This window comes from Canis lupus, chromosome 9 (genome assembly GCF_011100685.1).
Source record: "Canis lupus familiaris isolate Mischka breed German Shepherd chromosome 9, alternate assembly UU_Cfam_GSD_1.0, whole genome shotgun sequence".
Lineage (NCBI taxonomy): Eukaryota > Metazoa > Chordata > Mammalia > Carnivora > Canidae > Canis > Canis lupus.
In genome coordinates, this window is record NC_049230.1 from 12650180 (window position 1) to 12673346 (window position 23167).

At 36.5% G+C, this 23167-nt stretch overlaps 1 protein-coding gene across 4 annotated transcripts in view; it reads right to left on the bottom strand.

The window, feature by feature from the left end:
* CEP112 (centrosomal protein 112) overlaps positions 1–23167 on the bottom strand; it is a 399815-nt gene that overhangs the window by 232187 nt on the left and 144461 nt on the right. For all 4 annotated transcript variants that reach the window (XR_005364290.1, XM_038546802.1, XM_038546803.1 and 1 more), the window contains exon 18: positions 10357–10492. Coding sequence is in view for 3 of the 4 variants with exons in the window: in XM_038546802.1 (XP_038402730.1) it covers positions 10357–10492 (136 nt within the window). In the remaining variant the exon portion in view is untranslated. The remainder of the gene's footprint in view (positions 1–10356; positions 10493–23167) is intronic.

Consider the following 23167-nt stretch of genomic DNA (forward strand, 5'->3'; position numbering starts at 1 on the left):
TAATTTTGTGAATGGGGTAAAAGGAAAGATTCTTTTTTTTTCCCCACGTGGTTACCAAGCTGACATGGTGGCATGTATTAAAATGATCATTCTTTCCCTGCTGCACTGCAGCACTTCCTTCGACCTGAGTCAGGTTGATCATGTACATGAGAGTCTAATTTTGGGTCTCCTTCGTCTGTAACACTGATCATCCTTGTGCCCAAACCATGCTGTATTAATATTATAACTGAATATGAGTCTCAGTATCTGGTCATATATGTTGTGTTCTTCCAGATTGCCAGAGCAATTCTCAGTCCTTTGCATTTTCATATACGTTTTAGAATTAGTTGCCAGTTTCTCTCATTTCTCTTCACCCCCCACCAAAAAAAACCCCAAAGGAACAAAAGAACCACTACTAACATTTTGATTTTTAGAACTATGTTGATTTTATAGATTAATGTGGGGAAAACCGACGTGTTTATGGCATTGAGTCTTTGAATCCACCAATTTATTTAGGTCTTCTTTGGTTTCTCTCAATGTTTTCCAGTTTTTAAAACAGAGGCCTTGCACGTTTTTTTGTTAGATTTATTCTTAGGTATATACGTGAACCTTTCTCGTGCTATGGTATCTTTTCCAATTTTATTTTCTATTTGTTGGCTGCTGGTATATAGAAATAAAACTGCATTGTCTGTCTGATCTTACAATCAGTAACCTTACTAAATTCACTACTAGTAACATTTCAATAAGTAAATATCTGAGAAATTAGCAATTACAACAAAGATGCCATAATTGCAGATAAGTGCCAAACTCACTGGGCTAGCTTAGGTGCCCTCCTCTGAGCTCTCTTACTGACCTGTTTATTCACTTATTAAATCACAAGCTTTTATGTGCTGGTCTATCATTCAAGCCACAAATATGTCTAATAAACTCTGAATTCCCAGAATCAACAACAATGGCTGGTATAGAGCAAGTATTCATAAATTTTTTATAAATGAATGAAAAAAGAAGTCAAGTCTGTTGAATCCTTGGCCAGTAAGTCAATAAAATAATTGAGATATATTAAAAAATAATAATGTTACTATTTCACAATCAATAACACTTCTAATCAGTCAAATGCAGAAAAAAATAACATATTTTCCAGTCCAATGTCCTCAGTAGATTTTTTTGGCTTATATTCTGTCTGCAAAAGAGATTAGTCATTGACGAATTTTACAAGGAAAAAGCTCCACTTACTCCTCTTACGTTAAGCATTTAAGGATAAAAGTTAAAATTTCTTTTAATTATTTGTTTTGCTGTTTTTATTTCATTTTGGTTTTCAAAGCCAGATACTTAGACACAGTCTCTGGATGCTGTCATTTGGAATTGATGAATGACCACAATAGCTTCTATTGAAACATTTAGATAGAATTCTAGGATTTTTCTTCTGCTACCTAATCTATTTAAAGACAAAATTCCAAATGTGAGAAGAGTAGAGAGATTTCTTCATTATCATCAAAAAGTAACTGAGAGAAAATGCTTCCATTTATATTGGATGTTTTATTATCTTAAAACTGGTCTAAAAAAGCCTTATTTAAAATTACATGAGCTAGCATGATCCTTAAAGGACAAGAGGACAAAGGTGTAAGTCACAGTGAATGGTCCATATGATGACTCTTTCTTTGTCTGTTTGTGATCCATTTATCCTTAATGACACAAATATATCCATATGGCATTCTTTAATTCAACAGCAATAATAGGATGATGAACTAAATTTACGATCTCTAAGAATATAAGAAACTGCTACCCAGTTTCAAATGTACAAGGAGCCAGAGTACCCTCACTAGTCAAAAGCAATGTTTCAGAATTTTGTTTGCATGGCAAGCCAGTGTGTTCTCCAAGTCCAAAGCTAATATCATGTAGCTGATGACTGTGAAAAAAAAAAAAAAGGAATTAAATTTAAAGTCAGATATTTAGCAGCAAATACCATTTAACAAGGATGTATTTTCAAGGGGAGAAAAATTAACTAGAAGTCAAGTGGCTAGTGGAGGCCCCAGGAGGACCTAGCTAGCTGACATTCATGCAGTCAATTTATAAGATTAAAAAGTTTCATTTAGGATTCCTGCCAGTACTTCAAAAAACATGGCTGTCTTTTTCAGTCATTTATTTGTTTCACAGAGAATAGGTAAATATAGAACACTCATTCTTTTAAAAATATGATTATATACATATATATGTGGAAAATTCTATCACAGTAGTACATTTTCACAATTAAAATATGTATATTTTATATAACTAATTGCTGGCAGCTAGCATTTATAATAGATTTCACCACTGGAGGAAAAATTAGGTTATTGAAGCAATCTTAAATGAGATAAAAAGTTCTTCAAAGAGAAAGGAACAGTGTGAAGCAATTTTTTTTTAAACTTTCTCTGTTCCATTTTCTCTCATGGGCCTCATTTTTGAAATAGCAATTCGCTTTCAAAAACAAACTCAAAGCTTTACTTTTTTTAATTCAAAATCTTATTGTCTGCTATCTGTAGCAGTTTCCAAATGGAAAAAGATGCCCTAAGCTCTGCTGGCTTTTGCACAAAAGATTTTAGTAAGAAGAGAAAAGAGCAGTTCAAGACAACAACAGAAAAGGAGGACTTAAAAATATACACTACAGAAAAATCTGAAAACATTATGATTCTCCAAATAAGGAATCTGCTGATTTTTTTAAAGAATTTGAGCTATATCAGATGCACACTTTTTAACTGATTCATAATCTATAATAGAAGACTTCTAATTTATCATGTTTCGACATATATATTTTACTTAACATTTGTTAAAATCTGCCAGGTAAAACCATTTGATTTGTGAATGAGCCCAGCTATAAGGATTCCATCAGAAATGATGTTCTTATTATTATACTCACATCAAAGGTGCTTTCTCTATTTCAGAAATTCAATTGCACTTGGCAAAACCATTTATGATGGAAACCATTGGAGACTATTTCTTCAACAGAAGACCTTCAAAAGAATTTCCTGTTCATCAGTTGCCATCACTGCCATTTTTCAAGAAGACTAAATCGAGCACCGCTGGGCAGATCAGATGTGATGAGGACTACTCACAAAGACAAAGCACTTCCTACGTGTAGGAAGAAAGGAATCCCAGGGGCATGCACCCAGTAGGATGCTTCATGGGATCATTTAACCAGTCTAAGTAAGAGATATGATACCTACAAGACAGGAACACTTGAACTCAACATTCACAAGTAGGGGAGTCAAACGCGTCTGGCAGGATTGGTGATGTAAAATAGAAAACAGACCATGACAAAGCACAGAACAGTCAGACATATGAGGGTAGAACAATTAAGGGTACTTCCAGAATCAGTTCCACATATACTATTGTTCATCCCTGACCATTAGCAGTCTCACTTTGTGGCTAGGTAGGGTTCTTAATTAAATGGTTGCTGAGATGACATTATCTCCAGGGCTTTCAGTTCTGCCATACAGCTCTTAGACCACTTCATCTTAAAAAAAAACAAAAACAAAATTTATCAGTTTTAAAGTATTACTATTATTATGGATTGTTTTAATTTCATTTGTAGATATTTCATTGCTATAACAGAAGTATGGCTAAATTTCATATATTGATCTCATATTCTGAAAACTTGCTTCAATCATTTATTAGTTCTTGTATTTCTTGTATGGATTTTAACCATACAGGATGATTGAGTCATCTGAAAATATGTGTACTTCTTCCTTTCCAATTTATATGTTCATTCTTTCTTCCACTTCCTTCCTTCCTTCTTCCTCCTATCCTTTCCCTTTCTTTTTCTCTCTTTCTCTCCCCCCACCCCACTCCTTTTCTTTGTTTTGCCTTAATGCACTGGCTAGAATCTCCAATACAATACTGAACAGAGGTGGCAAAAGCAGATATGGTTTCTTTGTTCTTAGAGGAAAAGTGTTAGGCCTTTCAGCATTAAGTATAGTAGCCATAGAGTTTTCATAGATGTCCTATTAGGTTAAGTTTGCTTCTAGTCTTAATTTGCCAAGAATTCTTTTTAAATCATGCATGATATTGAACTTTTTAAAATGCTTTTTCTGCCTCTAGTGAGATGATCATGTTGTTTTGTCCTTTATTAATATGTTGCATGACATTAATTGATTTTCAAATGTTAAAACCACTTGCGGTTCCTGGAATAAATTCCATTTGGTTGTGATGTATAATCATTTTTATATGTTTCTAGATTCCATTTTCTAAAATATCATTAAGAATTTCTGTGTCTACATTCATGACAGGTAGTATTTTGTAGTTTTCTTCTAGTGTCTTTGGCTTTTTTTTTTTTTTAAGTTTTATTTATTTATTCAGAGAGAGAGAGAGAGAGAGGCAGAGACACAGGGAGAGGGAGAAGCAGGCTCCATGCAGGGAGCCTGACGTGGGACTCGATCCCAGACCTCCAGGATCACACCCCGGGCTGCAGGTGGTGCTAAACCGCTGCGCCACTGGGGCTGCCCTAGTGTCTTTGGCTTTGATAATAGGGTACTACTGGCCTTATGAATGAACTGGAAAGTGTTCCTTCCTCCTCGATTTCCTGAAAGAGTTTTCAAAAAACTAAAATTTTCTTTACTATTTGATGGAAACCACCAGTGAAGCCATCTGGTGCTTGGTTTTTCTTTGTGAAAAGATTTTTAATTGTCAGTTAAATATAATATGACAATACAGATTTTCTATCTCTTCTTGAGATAGTTTTAGTAATTTGCATATTTCTATGAATTTGTCCATTTCATCTGAGTTTTGTAATTTGTTGGCATAAGTTTGTAAAATGCCACCTTTATAATTCTTTCATTTTCTGTAGGATCAGTAACGGTGTCCTCTCCTCTTTTAGTTCTCACCTTGTTAATTTGTTTCTTCTCATTTTCCCCCCATCAGTCCTGCTAAAGATTTGTCAATTTGGTTGATCTTTTCAAAGAACCAACTTTTGGCTTCATTAATTTTCTCCATTTTTTTGTTTTCTACCTCTTTGCTTTCTGTAGAAATATAAAAATATTTACTATCTCCTTTCTCTCTGCTTACTTGGGCAGAAGCTTGCTTTTCTTTTTCTGGTTTCTTAAGATATAGTTTACAGTACTGATTTGAGAATTTTCTTGTGGGATATAGATGTTTAAAGCTATAAACTTTTCTCTAAGTACTGCTTTAGCTGCATTCCATAAATTTTGATATTCTGTGTTTTTGTTTTAATTCAGTTCAGAATATTTCCTAATTTTCCTTGTAATATCTTCTCTGACCCATGAGTTATTTATAAGCATGTTGTTTAATTTCCAAATATGTGGGGACTTCCCAGATTTCATATTGTTGTTTATTTCTAATTTATTTTCATTGGGGTCAAAGAACACATTTTGCATGACTTTAATCCTTTTTAAAACTATTGAGAATTGTTTTGCATCCAAGCATATCGTCTCTCTGGGGGAATGTCCCACAAGTGCCTCTATGATTACTGGGTGGAGTGAGTTAAATACCACCCACGTCTCAGACTCACTCTTGACTGGCACAATCCAAACAAACCCAACACAGCACAGCAAAGGGTTTGGAACTTAACTGAAACTGGAACCCACCCACAGAAGATGAGACAGGACTTTCACTCTGAAACAAACTGGGTTGACAATCTGCTAAAACAAAAAACTTAAGATCATCTAGACAATTCTAACCTTAGAGACTATACCAGTACAAAATTCATCTGAGACTCATCCATGTTGTTATGGGAATCAGTAGTTCATTCCTTTATACTACTGAGTAGTATTCCATTGTATATACTGCATCTAACTGTTCTTTCAACTTTTTTTAAAAAAGATTTTATTTACTTATTTTAAAGAGAGAGAGAGAGCGAGAGAGAGCAAGCACACATGAGTGGGGAGAGGGGCTTAAGGAGAGAGAGAATCTTAACCAGGCTCCACACTCAGCGCAGAGCCTGACACAGGGCTCAATCTCATGACCCTGAGACCATGACCTGAGCTGAAATCAAGAGTCGGGTGCTTAAATTGTTCTTTCAACTTCTTTTGGTTTTGTTTTTTTTTTGTTGTTGTTGTTGTTGTTCTTTCAACTTCTGAGAAACACTTGGGTTGTTCAAGTTTGGGGCTATTGTGAATAAAACTGCTGTCAGCATTTGTGTACAAGTCTTTGTCTGGGTATGTCTTCATTTCTCTTGGTTAAGCACATAGGATGGAATGACTGACAAATGGTCACTGAATGCTTAACTTTTTAAGAAATTGGCACTTTTCCCACCGGCAGTATGCAACAGCTCCATGTGACTGCATCTTCACCAACACTCCGCATTATCAACCAATCTTATAATTTTAATCTAGTAAGCATATATAGTGGCATTTCATTTGATTTTAATTGCCCTGATGATTGATAATATTGAACATCTTTCATGTGCTTATTAGTCATTTGTATATCTTTTTTCTGTAAGGTGTCCAAAATTTTGCCTATTTTTAACTGGGTTGTCTTTTTATTATTGAGTTGTAAGATTTCTTTTATATTTTAGATACAAGTTCTAGGAAATATTTGTGAATCTCTTCTTCCATTCTCTGGCTTGCCTTACTTCTTTTTGTTGTTTTTTTAATGGTGTCTTTCTAAGAGCAAAAGTTTTTAATTTTGGTGAAGTGGAATGTTGTGATTTTAATTGAAATTTAATTTCTGGTTTTATTGCACTGCGGTAAAAAATATGTGCTCTCTGTCATGTCAAGTGTTAGAAACATATTGAGTGTTTCTTTATGGTCTACTGAGTTTTATAACTCTTCCAAGGGAGTAGGAATTAAATTTGTCACATTTGAAGGGTACAAAGTAGAAATATAAGTGTTTTATAAGCTGTTACTTAGACTTCCTATTTGTTTGTTTGGGTTTTTGCCCCCTGATCTGTCAAAGATAGAGAAAAAAATATTTCAAAGCACCCATGACTATGTCAATTTCTCCAAGTATTCCTAACATTTTTTCATATTTAAGTATTCTTGCTTTTAGCATGAAAAATATATCCATTCATATATGGATATATTTATTATTAACTTTATTAACTTGTATTGATGCTAATTTATATGATGGTATTATATCTTTTTTTCTAAATAAAAGAGATATATTTGCATCATTTTCTAATATAATTTTCTGTAAACTAGTCACATCTTTTATAAATAGCATACACATGGATTTTAGTCAACTAATCAATATCTTCTTTTTTTTACTAAAAAAATTAACCTGTTAATATTTATTACTACAGTTATATACTCTGTCTTATTTTGGACATTTCGTTCTGTTTCTGCTTCTGTTCCTTTGGCAATAGCTCCTCTCAAGTTTTGCTTCATCTTCTCAAGATTTTTTTAAAATTTTATTTATTTATTCATGAGATGCAGAGAGAGAGAGAGAGAGAGGCAGAGACACAGGCAGAGGGAGAAGCAGGCTCCATGCAGGGAGCCTGATGTGGGACTCAATCCCGGGTCTCCAGGATCAGGCCCTGGGCTGAAGGCGACGCTAAACCGCTGAGCCACCCGGGCTGCCCTCTTCTCAAGATTTTTATGAGGATGTAACATCTTGTTGATTTTATTAATGCCTATGTTTATACATTCCAAAACTATTTTAACCCACATTTCCCTAATTTTAAGAACTTTGAGTCTCCCCTTTCCATGGCCAAGAGTTTTAGCATACTGCTCCTCTCATCCACTCACTACTCACATCTCCTTGATCTTCGTTAATGTACTCAAGAGATTTAGATTTAAATTGTTGTTACTAAATTTGTATTTTCTACTTTATATACCTTCTTTTTTAAAAATGAACAAATCTTGGCATTCTTTCTTATAATCGGATTTGTAACAATTTGTTAAATTTGTTTCTACTTCATTGGATTCCATTGTCTCCTAGTCATCCTTAAATATGATGGTTTAAGGATGTGTGGGATGTCTTTTGCTTCATCTCTGGATTGGTTGATGTATTCATACAATTTTTTTTCCAGGAAAAAAAAAAGCAATATTCATTATAAGAGCTCTAAGAATGCGTTTTTCCATTGATTTTACAAGTGAAAAACTCTTTGATATTGTATAAAATCAGGTCACAAACTTTGTTCTTCAAAACTCTGAAACATTAGTCCATTATTTTTCTAATTTCTTTGCCAGTTTCATCCTGCTTAGAAACTTGTGGGATTTTCATTTTTATTTTTGAGATTCAATTCTTTTTCCAAAATGTATCCAGGTTTCATTATATTACTTTTACTTAAGATGTGTGACCTCTTTTACATAGATCATGTCTTCTTATAAAGAAACCGCTTATCTGATTTTTGTCCTAAATTCTACTCTAGATTATCTTCAGAAGTATGCTTTTATTCTGACTGCTGAATACAATGTCTTTTTCTTGCTCTACAGAAAGTTCTCACCAGTTCCATGTTGTTTGCTTGTTTTTTAATCCTTCCTTACCCATGAGTGCTGTGATCTGCTAGTATTACACCATCAGCCCCAAGTGGTACATTCATTGAGCCAAACGTAGCTCTCATGGTCTCAGCTTCTCTCAGAAGTTGTACTGTCAGTATTAACACTTTCAAATGCCTCATTTTTAGACTTCTTGAGGCTAAACACTTCTTGCCAGGGGCCTCCTCCTTCAATATTTTCTGTATTCCTTTAGTGTTAAAGAGATCAGAGTTTCCTATGCAGCTCCATTGCATATTTGGACCAAATACACATTCTAGGGCCTGGGCCCTGATGCTAGTTAGCAGGGAACTAGAAGATTTACATCCATGCAGCAGGGGCTGGTCTGCACCTTCTGGCACAAACACTCCACATGATTCCAGCTTTTGCCCTAGGCAGCGAGTAGAAGAATGGGATCTCAGAACCCCACTCGCAAAACCCAGATTCAAACAACTCAACAGGAGTGAAAATCCAAATCGAGAAAATAACAATAAGAAACGACTGCTTCAAACTAGAAACAGTACAGGGCTCAGTCATAAAACCTTCCACAGGGATGTTTCTACCCCCCAGTGTGTGCTTGGGGCTCCTGAGGAAGATAACTCTGGCTGCAAAAGAGATCACAGATAAGACTGCAACATTTTTTAGAATTGAGAAAATTCAAAAATAAACCAAAAGCCCTTGAATAGAGGAGCTGATAAATGAAATGTGGTATAGTCACATGATATATTAGTGTTAAAAGGACTGCACTAAATCAACATGGATAGGGCATGGATATATAAAATTAAACATAAAAGAGCACCCTTGCACCAAGTAAACTCGAAGCAGCCAGTTGAAAAACAAAACAATTAAATATAAAAGAGCAAATAAGGCATACATAAATCTGTAGTACTCACCAAACTTAAAAAAACAGATGTACAAAAAAATTACATATGCATGTAATACACACATATAGAACGTATGTACGCATATAAGATACATGAACATTATCCATAATACAAAAGTATAAAAGAGACTGAAATAATAACACTAAATTAATGATAGTGGTCTTCTCCTGAGTGGAGAGGAGAGAGTATTGTGATTAGATATGCAGAGCAAAGTGAACTAAAGCTTCATCTCTAATGTTTTCATTTAAATAAACAGGTGTTAACAATTGTTGATTCCTCATGGAGGGCACCTAGGTGTTTGTTCTCTTTATCTTTTCAAATTTTTAATTTTCTCTCAAAACTAAAAAGCATAGCACTAGACTTGTACCAGAACAAGGGATAGTCTCTGTCCTCCTGAAATGCCAGTTGCAAATAATTTGCTGTAACTGACCAACAAAACACTACTTATGGAGCATGAACAAGCATAGACATGGGTAACTGGAGCCCTAGCTCTGTGGAAACTGCTCATGGGAATTTACCGAGAGGCCGATCCATGCTCCTATAGCAAGACACACACTCCTGCTATTACTATGTTTGTAGCTACGACTTTAAAATGCCTATGCTGGCATTGCTTTAAGGTGAATCAAGGAATCCTGAAGGACGAAGGAGGACTCATTTCGTTGTCTGTCCAGCTCCTAGAGGGCGTCCACCTTTTACCCTCCACGAGCTACCACCAAGGAGTTGCTGATCAGCGCCCACTTGGTGGCCAGGGTAGCACAGAGCAGCATGCCAGAGATGTGCTCTGGGCCTCCTCCCTTCACATGTTCTGCTGGGGGAAGGGTGAGCCTACCAGCGGAGCCCTTTCTACCAAGGCCATCCTTCTTGCCTGTTTGGGGCCACCTCCTCTTTCCAGGCTCCAGTGGAGGTGGGTATCTTCCTCTGCCAGGGCTAATATCCCTTTTTCATTCTGAATCTCTGACCCAATTGTATGGCTAATTTTGATAAAACTTTTGTTAAAAGTAAATATGTTTCTGTCATATAAAGATCAGAAATGTACCTTCCTACTGAGAGAGTGACTTTCAAAAAAGATGATACAGTGGCCTCCTCACCTGCTCTTTCATTTCGGCATAGACTTTCTCTGAGTTCAGTTCCACCTGCCGCTTAAACTCTTCCAGGGCAGCATCTGCCTGCTGGGCCTGCAACCTCTGAACTTCAGTCACACGAGTTAGCTGTTCCTCTTTTTCCCTAGAAGAGTCCAGAAAAGCTTCACAGTTGAAATGTAAAATAAAAGAACTCAGCTTGAATGAAAGAGCAATATTTAACCCTCTCTAAAATAACATTCAGATTTCAATTTTTTGATCCCAATTCTATAAAACTTCCCTTTAAAAAGTTGACAATAAAACACTTTGCAGAAAAAGAGACAAAGTGTTCTGATAACTACTTTCAAAGATTTCTTTCAAACTACTTTCAAAGATTTCCCTAAAAACAAAACCATTTAAACCCATTTATTTGCATCAACTGATGAATGGATAAACAAGATATAGTACAGTTGTACAATGGAATATTATTCAACCTTAAAAAACACTGAAGTTCTGACACATGCAAAAGCATGGGGGAGCGTCAAACATATGCTAAGTGAAAGAAGCCAGACAGGAGAGGCAGCATGTTGTATGATTCCATTTATGTGAAATACCTGAATAGATAAATGCTCAGAGACAGGAAGTAGATTAGTGGTTGCCAGGATCTGGGAGGGAGAGGGGGGACAGAGGGAATGGGGAGTGACCGCTAAGGCATACACAGTATAGTGTCTTTTCTGGTGAAGAAAATGTTCTGCAATTAGATAGTAGGGATGGCTGCACGTCCTTGTGAATATACTAAAATCTGCTGAAATGTATACTTTAAAAGGATGAATTTTATAGTATGTGAAATATATCTCAATTGAAACAAAACAACAATGTACCATTAGAATTATCTCTAATATAGCATGTCTAGCAGCAGCTGACTTGCAGGGTGACAGACACAACAGAGCAACCTGATGGCCTGAGATGTTTCTACTGCCCTCTAGTAGACTTGCCTAGTGATAACCATCTCATTTCTTTACATCTTGAACTCAAGATATATGGTCAAAAGGGTTCAACAAAATAGGAGAAATCTTTGCATACTGATAAAAGGAAAAATTCCAGGCTTTAGGTTATAAATGTATGAAAGTTAGCAATGGCTAATATTGAGTTCTGACTAGGTGCTGGGCAGTGTGCAAATATTTTTATATTATATATCTTCTCTCCTTTACTCTCATAGCAAACTTACATGAGTATTATTATGTCCCTAGTTTTACAGAGCAGGAAAGAGTAGTTCCAAGACAATATGTTTAGTAATAGACCTAGCCAGGACCAGTCCTGGCACCCTGACCCTAGAGCTCATGCTGTTGGCTCCTATGCCATGCTGCTTTTCTGATTTTCCAGATGCCACACTTTATGGTCTGAAGGTATCCCCCTGAAGTGACACTAGTGCTCTTCTAAAACAGGTTTCAGAGAGAGGCCAAGCCCCTTCTACCATGTGGGGACACAGTGAGAAGTCACTAGCTATAAACCAAGAAGAGGGTCTTCATCAGAACACAACCCTGCAGATACCCTGAATCTGGCCTTCCCAGCCTCCAGAACTATAAGAAAACATCCCAGTTGATGGTATTTTGTTACAGTCCCCCAAACAGACTGAGACATCATAAGTAAGATTAACTGGGCTCACTTTCCCGAAATCCAAAAGTTTACACAGATATAAAACATTATCTCATTAACTGTAATACCAAAGAATGCTGGGAGATGGAGTGATTTATCTCACATGAAACAAATTTAGGGAAACATCATGATGGGGTTGGGGAGAGGGGAGACATTTCCCAAACAATGATGCTACTGTCTAAGAGATGGGCAAAAAGTAATATGAGTGTTTTGGAATTACTCAGATCTGAGTTTTAAAACCCCTCTAAGATACTTAATAGTTTCTAGGCCTTTTAATGAGAACATATATGTGATATAAAATATAATACCAAATTTTCTCCAAAAACACTGAAAAATTTCTCAAAGCTTTAATGCAAAAATACTGATAAGAAACATTGCCACCTAGTTTCCATTTCAGTAGAATTCGCCTGTCCCTTTGTAAAGAAATGTAGCAATGCATATATAGTTTAGAGTCCCCCCTCGCCATGTTTGGATAGTATCTGAAGTAAGTAGCTCTCTGCATACAGGCTTGAAGAACATACTCCAAATCCATCTTTCCTTTATTTTTCATTAAATACCACTTGTGTTGACCTCTTCAAACCCACCACATATCCTTCTATCTGCAATATATCCCTGTGCAGAACAAAGCAGCTTTTCCACTGAAACCCATTTCTACATGTGTGTTTCACAGGTGGAGCCACCACTTTAATGACCTAAGGGTCTCACACTCTGCCCCAAGGATGTGTGAGGCCCTCCACGAGAGCGAAGCCATTCTAGGTCATGCTGCATACCAGATGTAGCTCCTGGTTGCTGCATTTTACAACAATGTGGTGCAGGCTTCTGGAACTCTTTTAAAAAAGCTTTTCTTTAAGTGGTTTAGTTTAGTTGAATATTCACAACAGGAACCTGGGTATCTTACTGTTCTCCATTTTTCTTCCATGTTGTTAAAATATCTTTAATGTTAACTGGATGCCAAATTCTAAGGCCTTAATGTTTTGTTTCTTTGCCTATAATGTTAATATTAGCTAGTAGACGATGGTGATTAATAACTGGATATTATAATGAGACTGATTCAAGAGACATCACCACACAAAAGACTGAGCACTCTGATGGCAATAGGGAATTTTATTTTATTTTATTTTTTAAAGATTTATTTATTTATTCATGAGAGAGAGAGAGAGGCAGGGACACAGGCAGAGAGAGAAGCAGGCTCCTTGCAGGGAGCCTGAGGTGGGACTCGATCACCAGACCTGGGATCACGCCCTGAGCCAAAGGCAAACACTCAACCATTGAGCCACCCAGGCATCCCAGCAATAGGGAATTTTAATTTGGTCTGGTGCATTTTCATTCTCTTGTATTAGTTTGCCCAAGAAGCAGGAAGGCTTGCCTAGGGTTTCCCTGATACAAACATTGAATATTTTGTTTAAATATTCAAATATCTGAATACTAAAACAACAAATGAGAACATAAAGTCATATAAGGTATACTGGGTACCATGTCCTAGACCTAGGTTGGCAAATGCGATGGATATTTGCCATAAACATTTTGTCACAAATGTTTAATGGACATTTTTTCTGGTGTGATGGACCCAAATGACTGAATGGGGATGCCAAGAACTCTCTGTTAAAAGGATTTTGAGACCAGGCTCAGAGGAAAAGGCTACTGTGGTTGGATTAAGGTTAGGAGGCATAAGAGCTACCTCCATGCTATCCCGGGACTACAGTGACTAATTCATCCTATGTCACTCTTTCATTTTTTAGGGCCTCTAAAAAGTACTTGAAAAGACCATTTTTATATCAGGATTATAATTTTTCGGGGTGCCTAGGTGGCTCAGTTGGTTAAGCATCTGCCTTCAGCTCAGGTCATGATCCCAGGGTCCTGAGATTGAGCCATGCATCAGGCTCCCTGCTTAGTGAGGAACCTGCTTCTCCCTTTCCCTCCACTGCTCCCCTGCTTGTGCTCTCTCTCACTTTCACTGTCAAATAAATAAATAAAATCTTTAAAAAAAAAATTACAATTTTTCAAAGGTCTACTTTGCTTGGTCAGTCTTTCTTAAACAAAAGAAAGTACATTAAACACTATTTGAAAACTTTAAAAACTTATTCATCATATAATTTAAAAATTATGCACCATTACTTAGCAAAAGAAAATTTTGCTAACACATTTTATAAAATATATGACCAGTATCTGAAATATCCATTCTGTTCTATGAATGCTAAAATTCTGTTGCTTTTGCATTTTTTGCCCAAATATTCACATTAGCCATTTAGTTCATGTAAGGACTTTAAATTCAATTGGGAAAATATTTTCTCTGTATCATTTCATTTTTATTCTCAAATTTAGTCATTTACTTTATAACTAACTTACGGCCACATAAATCAAAGTCATAAACTTTACCTATAACCAGGTATATATTACAAATCATATTAAAAATAGTTAAAATAAAACCTATGTAGTAATGCACATTACTTTTAATTGATAATTTCTATTGCTATTTACAAATAGAAAAATTGTTGTATATTAAATAGCAAGCATAGGGAAGAGGAAATCTTCCAACTAGGTTCCAGTCCCACCACACCTGCCAGTAGTAAAACTAAATATCAAAAAAGGCCTCACTCAATGTAAATCACTGTTCTGTCTAGATCAACATGACAAACATATCGAACTTCACTAATATTTAGGAAGCTTCTCAACATAAATATCTGTCTTAGTTTAAAGAGATGTTATTCATTTTAACAAGAGATGCATTTTAATTTCTATCAAAGTAATGAAATAGAAGTGAAAACTTTCAGCATCTGAAAAGAGAAAGATCTACCTCTCACTAAGAACAGTATTCTTTTTACCATGATTCCAAATTGTGTCCTGTAAGAAGCAAAAAAAAAAAAAAAAAAAAAAAAAGGCTTTGAAGATTATTTTTTCCAGTGGAACTAGTTATGGGGTCAAGTAAAACTGCCATCACTCAAATGCCTTAAAGCAGGGCCTCCACGAAGATAAAAAGGTGGGAAGAAAATTTGCTTTTTAGTTCTGATTTATTTATAAAATGCTGTAAATTTTCCTCATCTGAGAATATAAAGCATAAAGAAAAAAGAAGTTGCATTCTTATACAACCACAAGCCAGCTCAGATTAAAGGATGTTCTGAAGTACATGATTATTCCAAAAAGGCAATAAAACGTAGGAGACTAATAGACTACAATTTAGTATTTCTTGAGCTTTACAAGCTAACATTTATATGTACAGGCCAACCTTAATTTGAAAATCTTCCCTTTGCACATTTCTGTACCAGCACTTTTGATAATGATGGCAGTGATCCAACATATATTTATAAGGCTTCACATTACAGGATACTTCATTTGCTGCCAGCATGGCATCTCCACTGGAAACTCCAAGAAAAACAAAACAAAACAAAACAAAAAAACTTCAAACAAATCTGAAAAACAGCTAGAAGAGTCTCCATTCCCTTTCCAGCTGGGCTGGAAAACAAGACTTCTGAGCAGCTATATCATCAACGTCCAAGGCTTCTGATTGGTACTCGAGGTGATTAGAGTCAGTCAGTCAAAAATCTGAAGATACAATTGACTTAAAAGGCTCTAAAAATAATACCTTGCACTATGCATGATAAATTAAGGAACTTTGGCCTCTTCTTCACATGACTGCTAAGGCTTGAGGGACTCTGCTAAATTCTTATAAAAAAATGGTAAACACTGTGAACATCTAAACATTTGATACTTCAAGAGTCAGAAAGAATGTGCAATAAATTGGAAATTAGTATTCCTCTCCATATTGGAAAGATGACAATAATCCTCATTTGATCTACAGATTCAACACAATCCCTGTCAAAATCCCAGGTGATATTTTGCAGAAATAGACAAATGGGCCCTACAATTCATATGGAAATGCAAGGTACAAAGAATTGGCAAAACAATCTTGAAAAAGAAGAACAAAGTTGGAGAACTCACATTTCCTGATTTCAAAACTTGTATTACAAAGCTAGATTAATCAAAACAGTGTGCTACTGGCATAAGAAAAGACATATAAATCAATGGAATAGGATTAATATTCCAGAAATAAACCCTTACATCGATGATCAGTGGGTCTTTGGCAAGGGTGCCAAGACAATTCGATGGCAAAAGAACAGTCTGTACAACAAATGGTCCTGGGACAACCGGATATCCATTTACCCAAAAGAATAAAGTTGGATTCTTTCTTTACACAATACACAAAAAGTAACTCAAGATAAACCACAGACCAAAATGTAAGACTAAAAATATGAAGCTCTTAGAAGAACACAGGAGTAAATTTTGGTGACCTTGAGCTAAGCAAAGCTTTCTTAGATATAACACGAGAAGCATAAACAAGAAAATAAAATACAGATAAACAGCAAATTTTAAAAACATGTGCTCCCAGGATATCATCAAAAGTGAAAAGGAATCAAAAGTAAATAGGAGAAAATACTTTCCAGTCATTTATCTGAAAAAGTACTTGTATCAAGAACACATAAACACACTTACAAATAATAGTTTAACAAAAAAAAAAAAAAGAACGTAATTTAAAAACAGGTGAAGAATCTGGAAAGAGGTTTCTCCAAAGAAGACATACAGTTGCCCATAAGCATATGAAAGGCCATTCAATATTAGTAATCCAAAAAATGCAATTCAAAACCACAATGATATCATTATCATACAACCTCTAGTATGGCTGTAATCAAAAGACAGATAGGAACAAGTGTTATTTGTTTTGTTTTGTTTTGTTCTGTTTTGCATTTACCCTGCTTTATTTTAGCTTCTTGAATCACCCCAATCTCCCTTATTAAAATATTTTTTGCCTCTATTACTCTCTGCCCTTTACTTCTGACTCAAATAGAATTTATACAATGTGATTATCCTACAAGTCACTACAGCTCATTTTTTTAAAGTACATTTTTCTCTTTGTCCTCAGATTGGCTGATTACTATTGATTTATCTGCATGTTCACTGAATCTTCTTGTCCTCCATTCTGTTATTATATTTAGACCACATTTTATTTTATTTTATTTTTTTTAATTTTTATTTATTTATGATAGTCACAGAGATTGAGAGAGAGAGAGAGGCAGAGACACAGGCAGAGGGAGAAGCAGGCTCCATGCACCGGGAGCCCGACGTGGGATTCGATCCCGGGTCTCCAGGATCGCGCCCTGGGCCAAAGGCAGGCGCCAAACCGCTGCGCCACCCAGGGATCCCATTTAGACCACATTTTAAATGTCAAATGCTGTGTTTTTCACTGTTTTTCTGTTGAGATTTCCCAGTTTCTCACTGATTACTAATTTTTCTTAATGTCCTTGAGTGCAACTATAATAGCTACCCTACATTTTCTATCTGCTAAGCCCAGCATCTAACACATCCTGAGGTGGTCGTCAATGGTTATTTTCTCAAGAATAAATAGGTTATGTTACCTATTTCTTCATATGTCAAGTAATTTTCGCTTATCATCTTTACAAATGAGACATTGTAGAGAGTGTGGATTCTGTTATTTTCCTCTGAACAGTACTAGTGGTTAATTTTAATTTTTGCTTTTAGCAGGCAGTTAACTTGGTTGAATTCAAACATAAATCCTTGACATCGTTATGGCTTTGCAACTATATTTTTTCTTTAATATGTTAGACATATTTTTTTTTAAGATTTTATTTATTTATTCATGAGAGACACACAGAGAGAGAGGCAGAAGTGCAGGCAGAGGGAGAAGCAGGCTCCACGCAGGGAGCCCAATGTGGAACTCGATCCCGGAACTCCAGGATCATGCCCTGAGCTGAAGGCAGTCGCTCAACCACTGAACCACCCAAGCATCCCATTAGACATATTTCTAAACCAGTAAATGTAGGTTACCTACAAAAAAAATTAAAATAAATTTTTAAAAAACCCTCTAAATTCTGTCTCCTCTATAAGTGACAAAAGTTCATATATAAGTTCAGTTCTTTTAGTCTTACCCTGGGCTGCTTAGAGTCTTTCTCCAACCATGCATGTTTCAGAGATCAGTCAGAAATATGGACCAAGATTAGACAAAGAATTCTGGGCTTCCTACCTCTGCTTGCTTGTTCACTTATTTCCCAGGTGTCTCTCCATCTTAGTTTGCTAGTGGTTGCCCATTCTTTCATCTGGTTTTTCAAGCACTAAGATCACAGGTATCTACCCAATTCCAAATGTCCCACAGGCACCAAATGTAGAAGAATAAAAACTATAAAAATAGAAGACACCTTTCCTTCTTCTAAGTATGTACTCCCTCCTTCCACTATCTCTGTCTTTATTTATTCTCCAGGCCATCAGGTAGTTGTACTTTGTATTTTGTACAGAGCTTCTATTCGTGGTAGGATTAGTCTGATAGGAGCTTACTTGGCCATAATATATAAACTGGAATCCCCCCTTCTTTGTTGTTTTGACTGGCAGATTACTATTCATTCTTTAGGGGGTTCAAATGCCAATTCTTTGGATAGAATTGCTAGCTACTTCTTTTGTCTTGTCAGCACTTTTTATATACTGCCACTATAGCATTTTTCTTTTTCCAGGAGGGTCATAGTTTTACTGCTGGGGCTCAAATCCACCCAATATCCCTCACCTTGGCCACCAAGTCCTCCATGGTTTCCACCCTGACACAAGCTGTACACAGGGGCAGGTCCTCCACACTAATCAAGGACAGCTTGAAAAAAAAAAAAAAAAAAGGACAGCTTGGAGGTCAGGTCCACACCCAGGTCTCCAGACTTGATGACCTCAATCTTCTTCTTGACTTTCATGATGTTGGGCAATGTGGCACAGCAGGTTCATTGAGCCGCAAGTCTGTCATCACCACAGCAAGCAGCTTCAGGCAGGTGCAGGGTCTCCAGGCCCCTCTCAATCTCTACTCCACTTTCACCTTGTACTTTCCAGTGTCACCTGGGAAGTGAATGTGCCCTGTGGCCAGTCTAGAAATCCAGCTGTCATCTGCCCTGTCTGGTTACAATTATAGCATCTTATATGTACTATACAAGGGTTAATTTATATATTTATCTTTTCTAGGATAATGAAATCTCTTTGAGCCTAGAGGAATGGAGGATATGAGGATACAACTGTGTTTTCCTCATATTCATATATATACCTTGAAGATACTACATGTATAGAGTAATTCATTATTTGTTTCATAAATTCATATTATATCATCTAGATAGAATCAGTAAAACCATGGAACTAACAAATTTCTCAGCCTTAGCACTACTGACATTTCTGTTTGGATAATTCTTTACCATGGAGAAGACCTGTCCTGTGCATCATGATATGTTTAGCAGTATCCCTGGCCTCTACTCACTATATCCCAATGACAATGTCCCATCCCCAATTCTGACAACCCAAAAATGTCTATAGACACACCAATATGCCCTCAAAGGGCAAAATCATGCCTGACTGAGGACCACTAGGCCGGAAAGTATGGTTCTTTATCAAATTCCATGGAATGAAAGAAGCCTTAGGTATCATTTGGTTTCTGGGTGTTGATTTTTTTAAAAAAGATTTTATTTACTTATTCATTAGAGATACAGAGAGAGAAGCAGAGACATAGGCAGAGGGAGAAGCAGGATCCTCGAGGGGAGCCTGATGTGTGACTCTGGGACCACGCCCTGAGCCAGGCAGAGACTCAGCCACTGAGCCACCGAAGCATCCCTGGGTGTTTGATTTTCAAACAAGGTTTAGGATATTGGTAATTGGGAATAACCTGAAAAAACAATTCCCATCCAATTTCTTTGAGAATTCAATGCCATACAATGCTTATAAATGACTATAATGGCTCCACCATCAGGAATTTGTTTGTTCCTACAGCATGTGCCTTATAGGTGTTTTTGACCTGGAGAGAGAAGATTCAGATAACCCTAAACTGATGATGATCATGATCATGATGATATGCTTGTGTAGCTCTTTTTAGTTTGAGTTTTTGCATGTATTTTCCCAACTAAGTATATATTCCTCTTTTTTTTAAGATTTTATTTATTTATTTGAGAAAGAGAGCATGACTGAAGAGAGGGGCAGGTGGAGAGGGAGAAGGACAAGCAGACTCTCTACTGAGTGGGGAGCCTGACATGGGGCTCAACTGATCAGGTCATGGGATCATGACCTGAGCTGAAGTCAGATGCTTAACCAACTGAGCCACCCAGCGGCCCCTAGGTATGTATTTCTAATGGAAAAATTTGAAGAGGAAGCAAAAAAACAATAAGGGGGAAAACTGATAACCATAATTAATTAAGAATATATTCTGTATGGTAATTGTACTTAACATGTATAGATTTTTCAGTGTCAAGGAGGGAATATTTTGTAATTATCTAGTTGGACTGATACCACAGTTTGTTCCTTTAGTTTATCAAATGATCTTTGAAAGGTAGCAGAGGAAAGTAAATTCTGATATCAAAGGGAATAATTAAGTCTTAAAAAGGCAAACTCTGAAAGGCAAACTGAATGATATCCAAAAATACCAAGTGGAGGAATAGTTCATATCTGAACAAGAGAATGGTAGTAGCTAAAAAGTTCTTGTTGCAGAGAATGAAAGGGTGATTGTTGAGATATCACCATTACAGACATGCTATAGGACAGACAGAGGAAATTCATTAATGAAGTCCATGGAGCTATATATGAAAGTGGCTTGGTCTATCAGTTTCCCCATAGCTGCTGTAACAAATTAGCACGTACTCAATAGTTTAAACCAAGAGGAATTTATTTTTTCTCAGTCTGAGGCCAAAAGTCTAAAATCAAGGTGTTAGCAGCACTGTACTCCCTCTGGAGGCTCTTAGGGGAGAATTCATTTCCTGGCACTTGCAATTTCTGGAGACTGTTGGTATCCTTGGCTTGTGACTATATCTCTCTCTGATCCATCTTCACATCACCTTTTCTGTGTCCCTTCTCCACAGTGTCTCTCTTATAAAGATGCTCAAGATTGGTTTTAGGACCCACCTAGACAATCTCCTCATCTCAAGATCTTTAACTCAGTTATGTCTGCAGAGGTCCTCTTTTCAAATAAGAACATTTACAAGTTCTGAGGATTAGGATATGGACATATCTTTTTGGAGGCCACAAATCAGCCCACTAAACATGCGTTGATAAGGTACAGTCTTTTTTCTGTTTTGGGGGCTTCAATACTTAGCTCTAGCTTGAACTTCTGCTCATCTCTGGAACACAAGTCTTTACTTCAAACACACTATTGAGCGGTCCTCAATCCTCCTGCAGGAACCCCAATGAGGAACTCAACTCCAGGACCCCAGGATCACGACCCAAGCCAAAGGCAGATGCTCAACCACTTAGCCACCCAGGCTTCCCATAAAATCACTATCTTGAAGAGATATCTGCACCTCCATGTTCATTGTGGTGCTGCTGTTCACAATAGCCAAAACATGAAAACAACCTCAGTGTCCATCAACAAATGAATGGATAAAGAAAACAGGATACACACACACACACAGTGCAATATTATTCAGCAATAAAGAAGAAGGAAATGCTGCCAGTTGCAAAACCACGGGTGGACCTTGAGGGCACTATGCTAAGTGAAAGAAGTCAGGCAGGAAAAAGACAACTACTGCATGATCTCACTATTTCTGTAGTCTAAAAATACCAGACTCAGAGACAGAGAGTAGATTGGTGATTGCCAGTGGAGGTGTTGGGGGAGTGGAGAAAATGGGTGAAAGTGTTCAAAGAGTACAAACTTCAATTACAAGATAAATAGGTTCTGGTAATGTAATGTACAGTAAAGTTAACAATACTGAACTGTATGTATGTTTGAAAACTGCTCAGAGAGTGAATCTTAAACAATTGTCACCACAAAAATTTTTAATTATTTGAGGGGATACACGTGTTAACCAACCTTATCGTGGTAATTGTTCTGCAGAATATACATATAACAAATCATTACATTGTATACCTTAAATTTCATGTCAGATATGTCAATTATATCTTAATAAAGCTGGGGGGGAAGAGCCAATTTAGGAGGAAACATCACATCATTATGCCTTGATAAGATGCATCCACATCTTATTATGCTTGGGTAAACTAGCCTCCTTGAGCTTACCTTCATTAATCCACTCTAAGAGATATGTATGGGAAATGATGATATATCTTCAGAAGGAGACAGAGTCATTTCTCCTATCAGTGATACCAATTCTAGTATCCAACAGGGTGGATTAGGTGATTTAGTCTGAAACAGTACTGATGTGGTAGGCTGAACCATGGCTCCCCAAAGATATTCATATCCTAATCTCTAGAACCTGTGGATATGCTACCTTATATAGCAAAAGGCACTCTGAAATGTGATTAAGTTAAACAGATTTGAGATGGAGCAATTATTCTGGATTATCTTGCTAGGCCTCAAATGGAACCATAAGGTCCTTAAAAGAGGGAAGCAAGAAGGTCAATCGAGAGACAAGGCAATATGAGAGAGTAATCAATGCCAAAAAGACAATGTGATTCAAGGTCACAAACCAAGCAACGAAGACAGCCTCCAGAAAACGGAAAAAGCAAGGAACAGATTCTTTCCTAAAACCTCCCAGCAAAAACCAGTCCTAACAAATCTTGATCTTGGGCCCTAAGTTTTATTTTGGACTTCTGATCTCCCGTACTATAAAATAATAAATTTGAACTGTGTTAAGACACTCTATCATATGGCAGTGACAGGAAATGATAACAACTAACAAAAATACTGTATTTTCAAAACTTAGAACATATAAAGGGCTCTCTGAAGTACTTAATATATAATATTTGTAATTGCCTTAACAATGCTGTATGGACAAAAAAAATAAGTTGAGAATTCAACAAATTTAAAAGTTAAATCAGGCAAAGAAAAAAATCCATAGGTTAAATTTTGTTATAGCCTTTGAATGTTTAAAGTTTTCATGTTTGCTCTGTTAATTGACTCCTTCTAGATAATATCACCAGGTTAAAAACAAAACAAAACAAAACTAAGAGCCAAATTATTTCTACCCAAAGGTCATATTTACATTCAATAGTGGTAAACTTGGATGAGATAGGACCCAGGGTAAAACTGTCCAAAGACTATTCAGTTAGTTCTAGGTATTCCCCTTGACCAAGACGCATCTCCCCAAATACGCAAACTCTAAGTGTGGTTAAGTGCAGGGAATCAGTATGGTTAGGAACTAAAATTTCTGGAGATCAACAAATGATTACAAAGACTTGCAAAAGGAAGAAGTGACCAAAGAAAGTTTTAGTTTTTTTA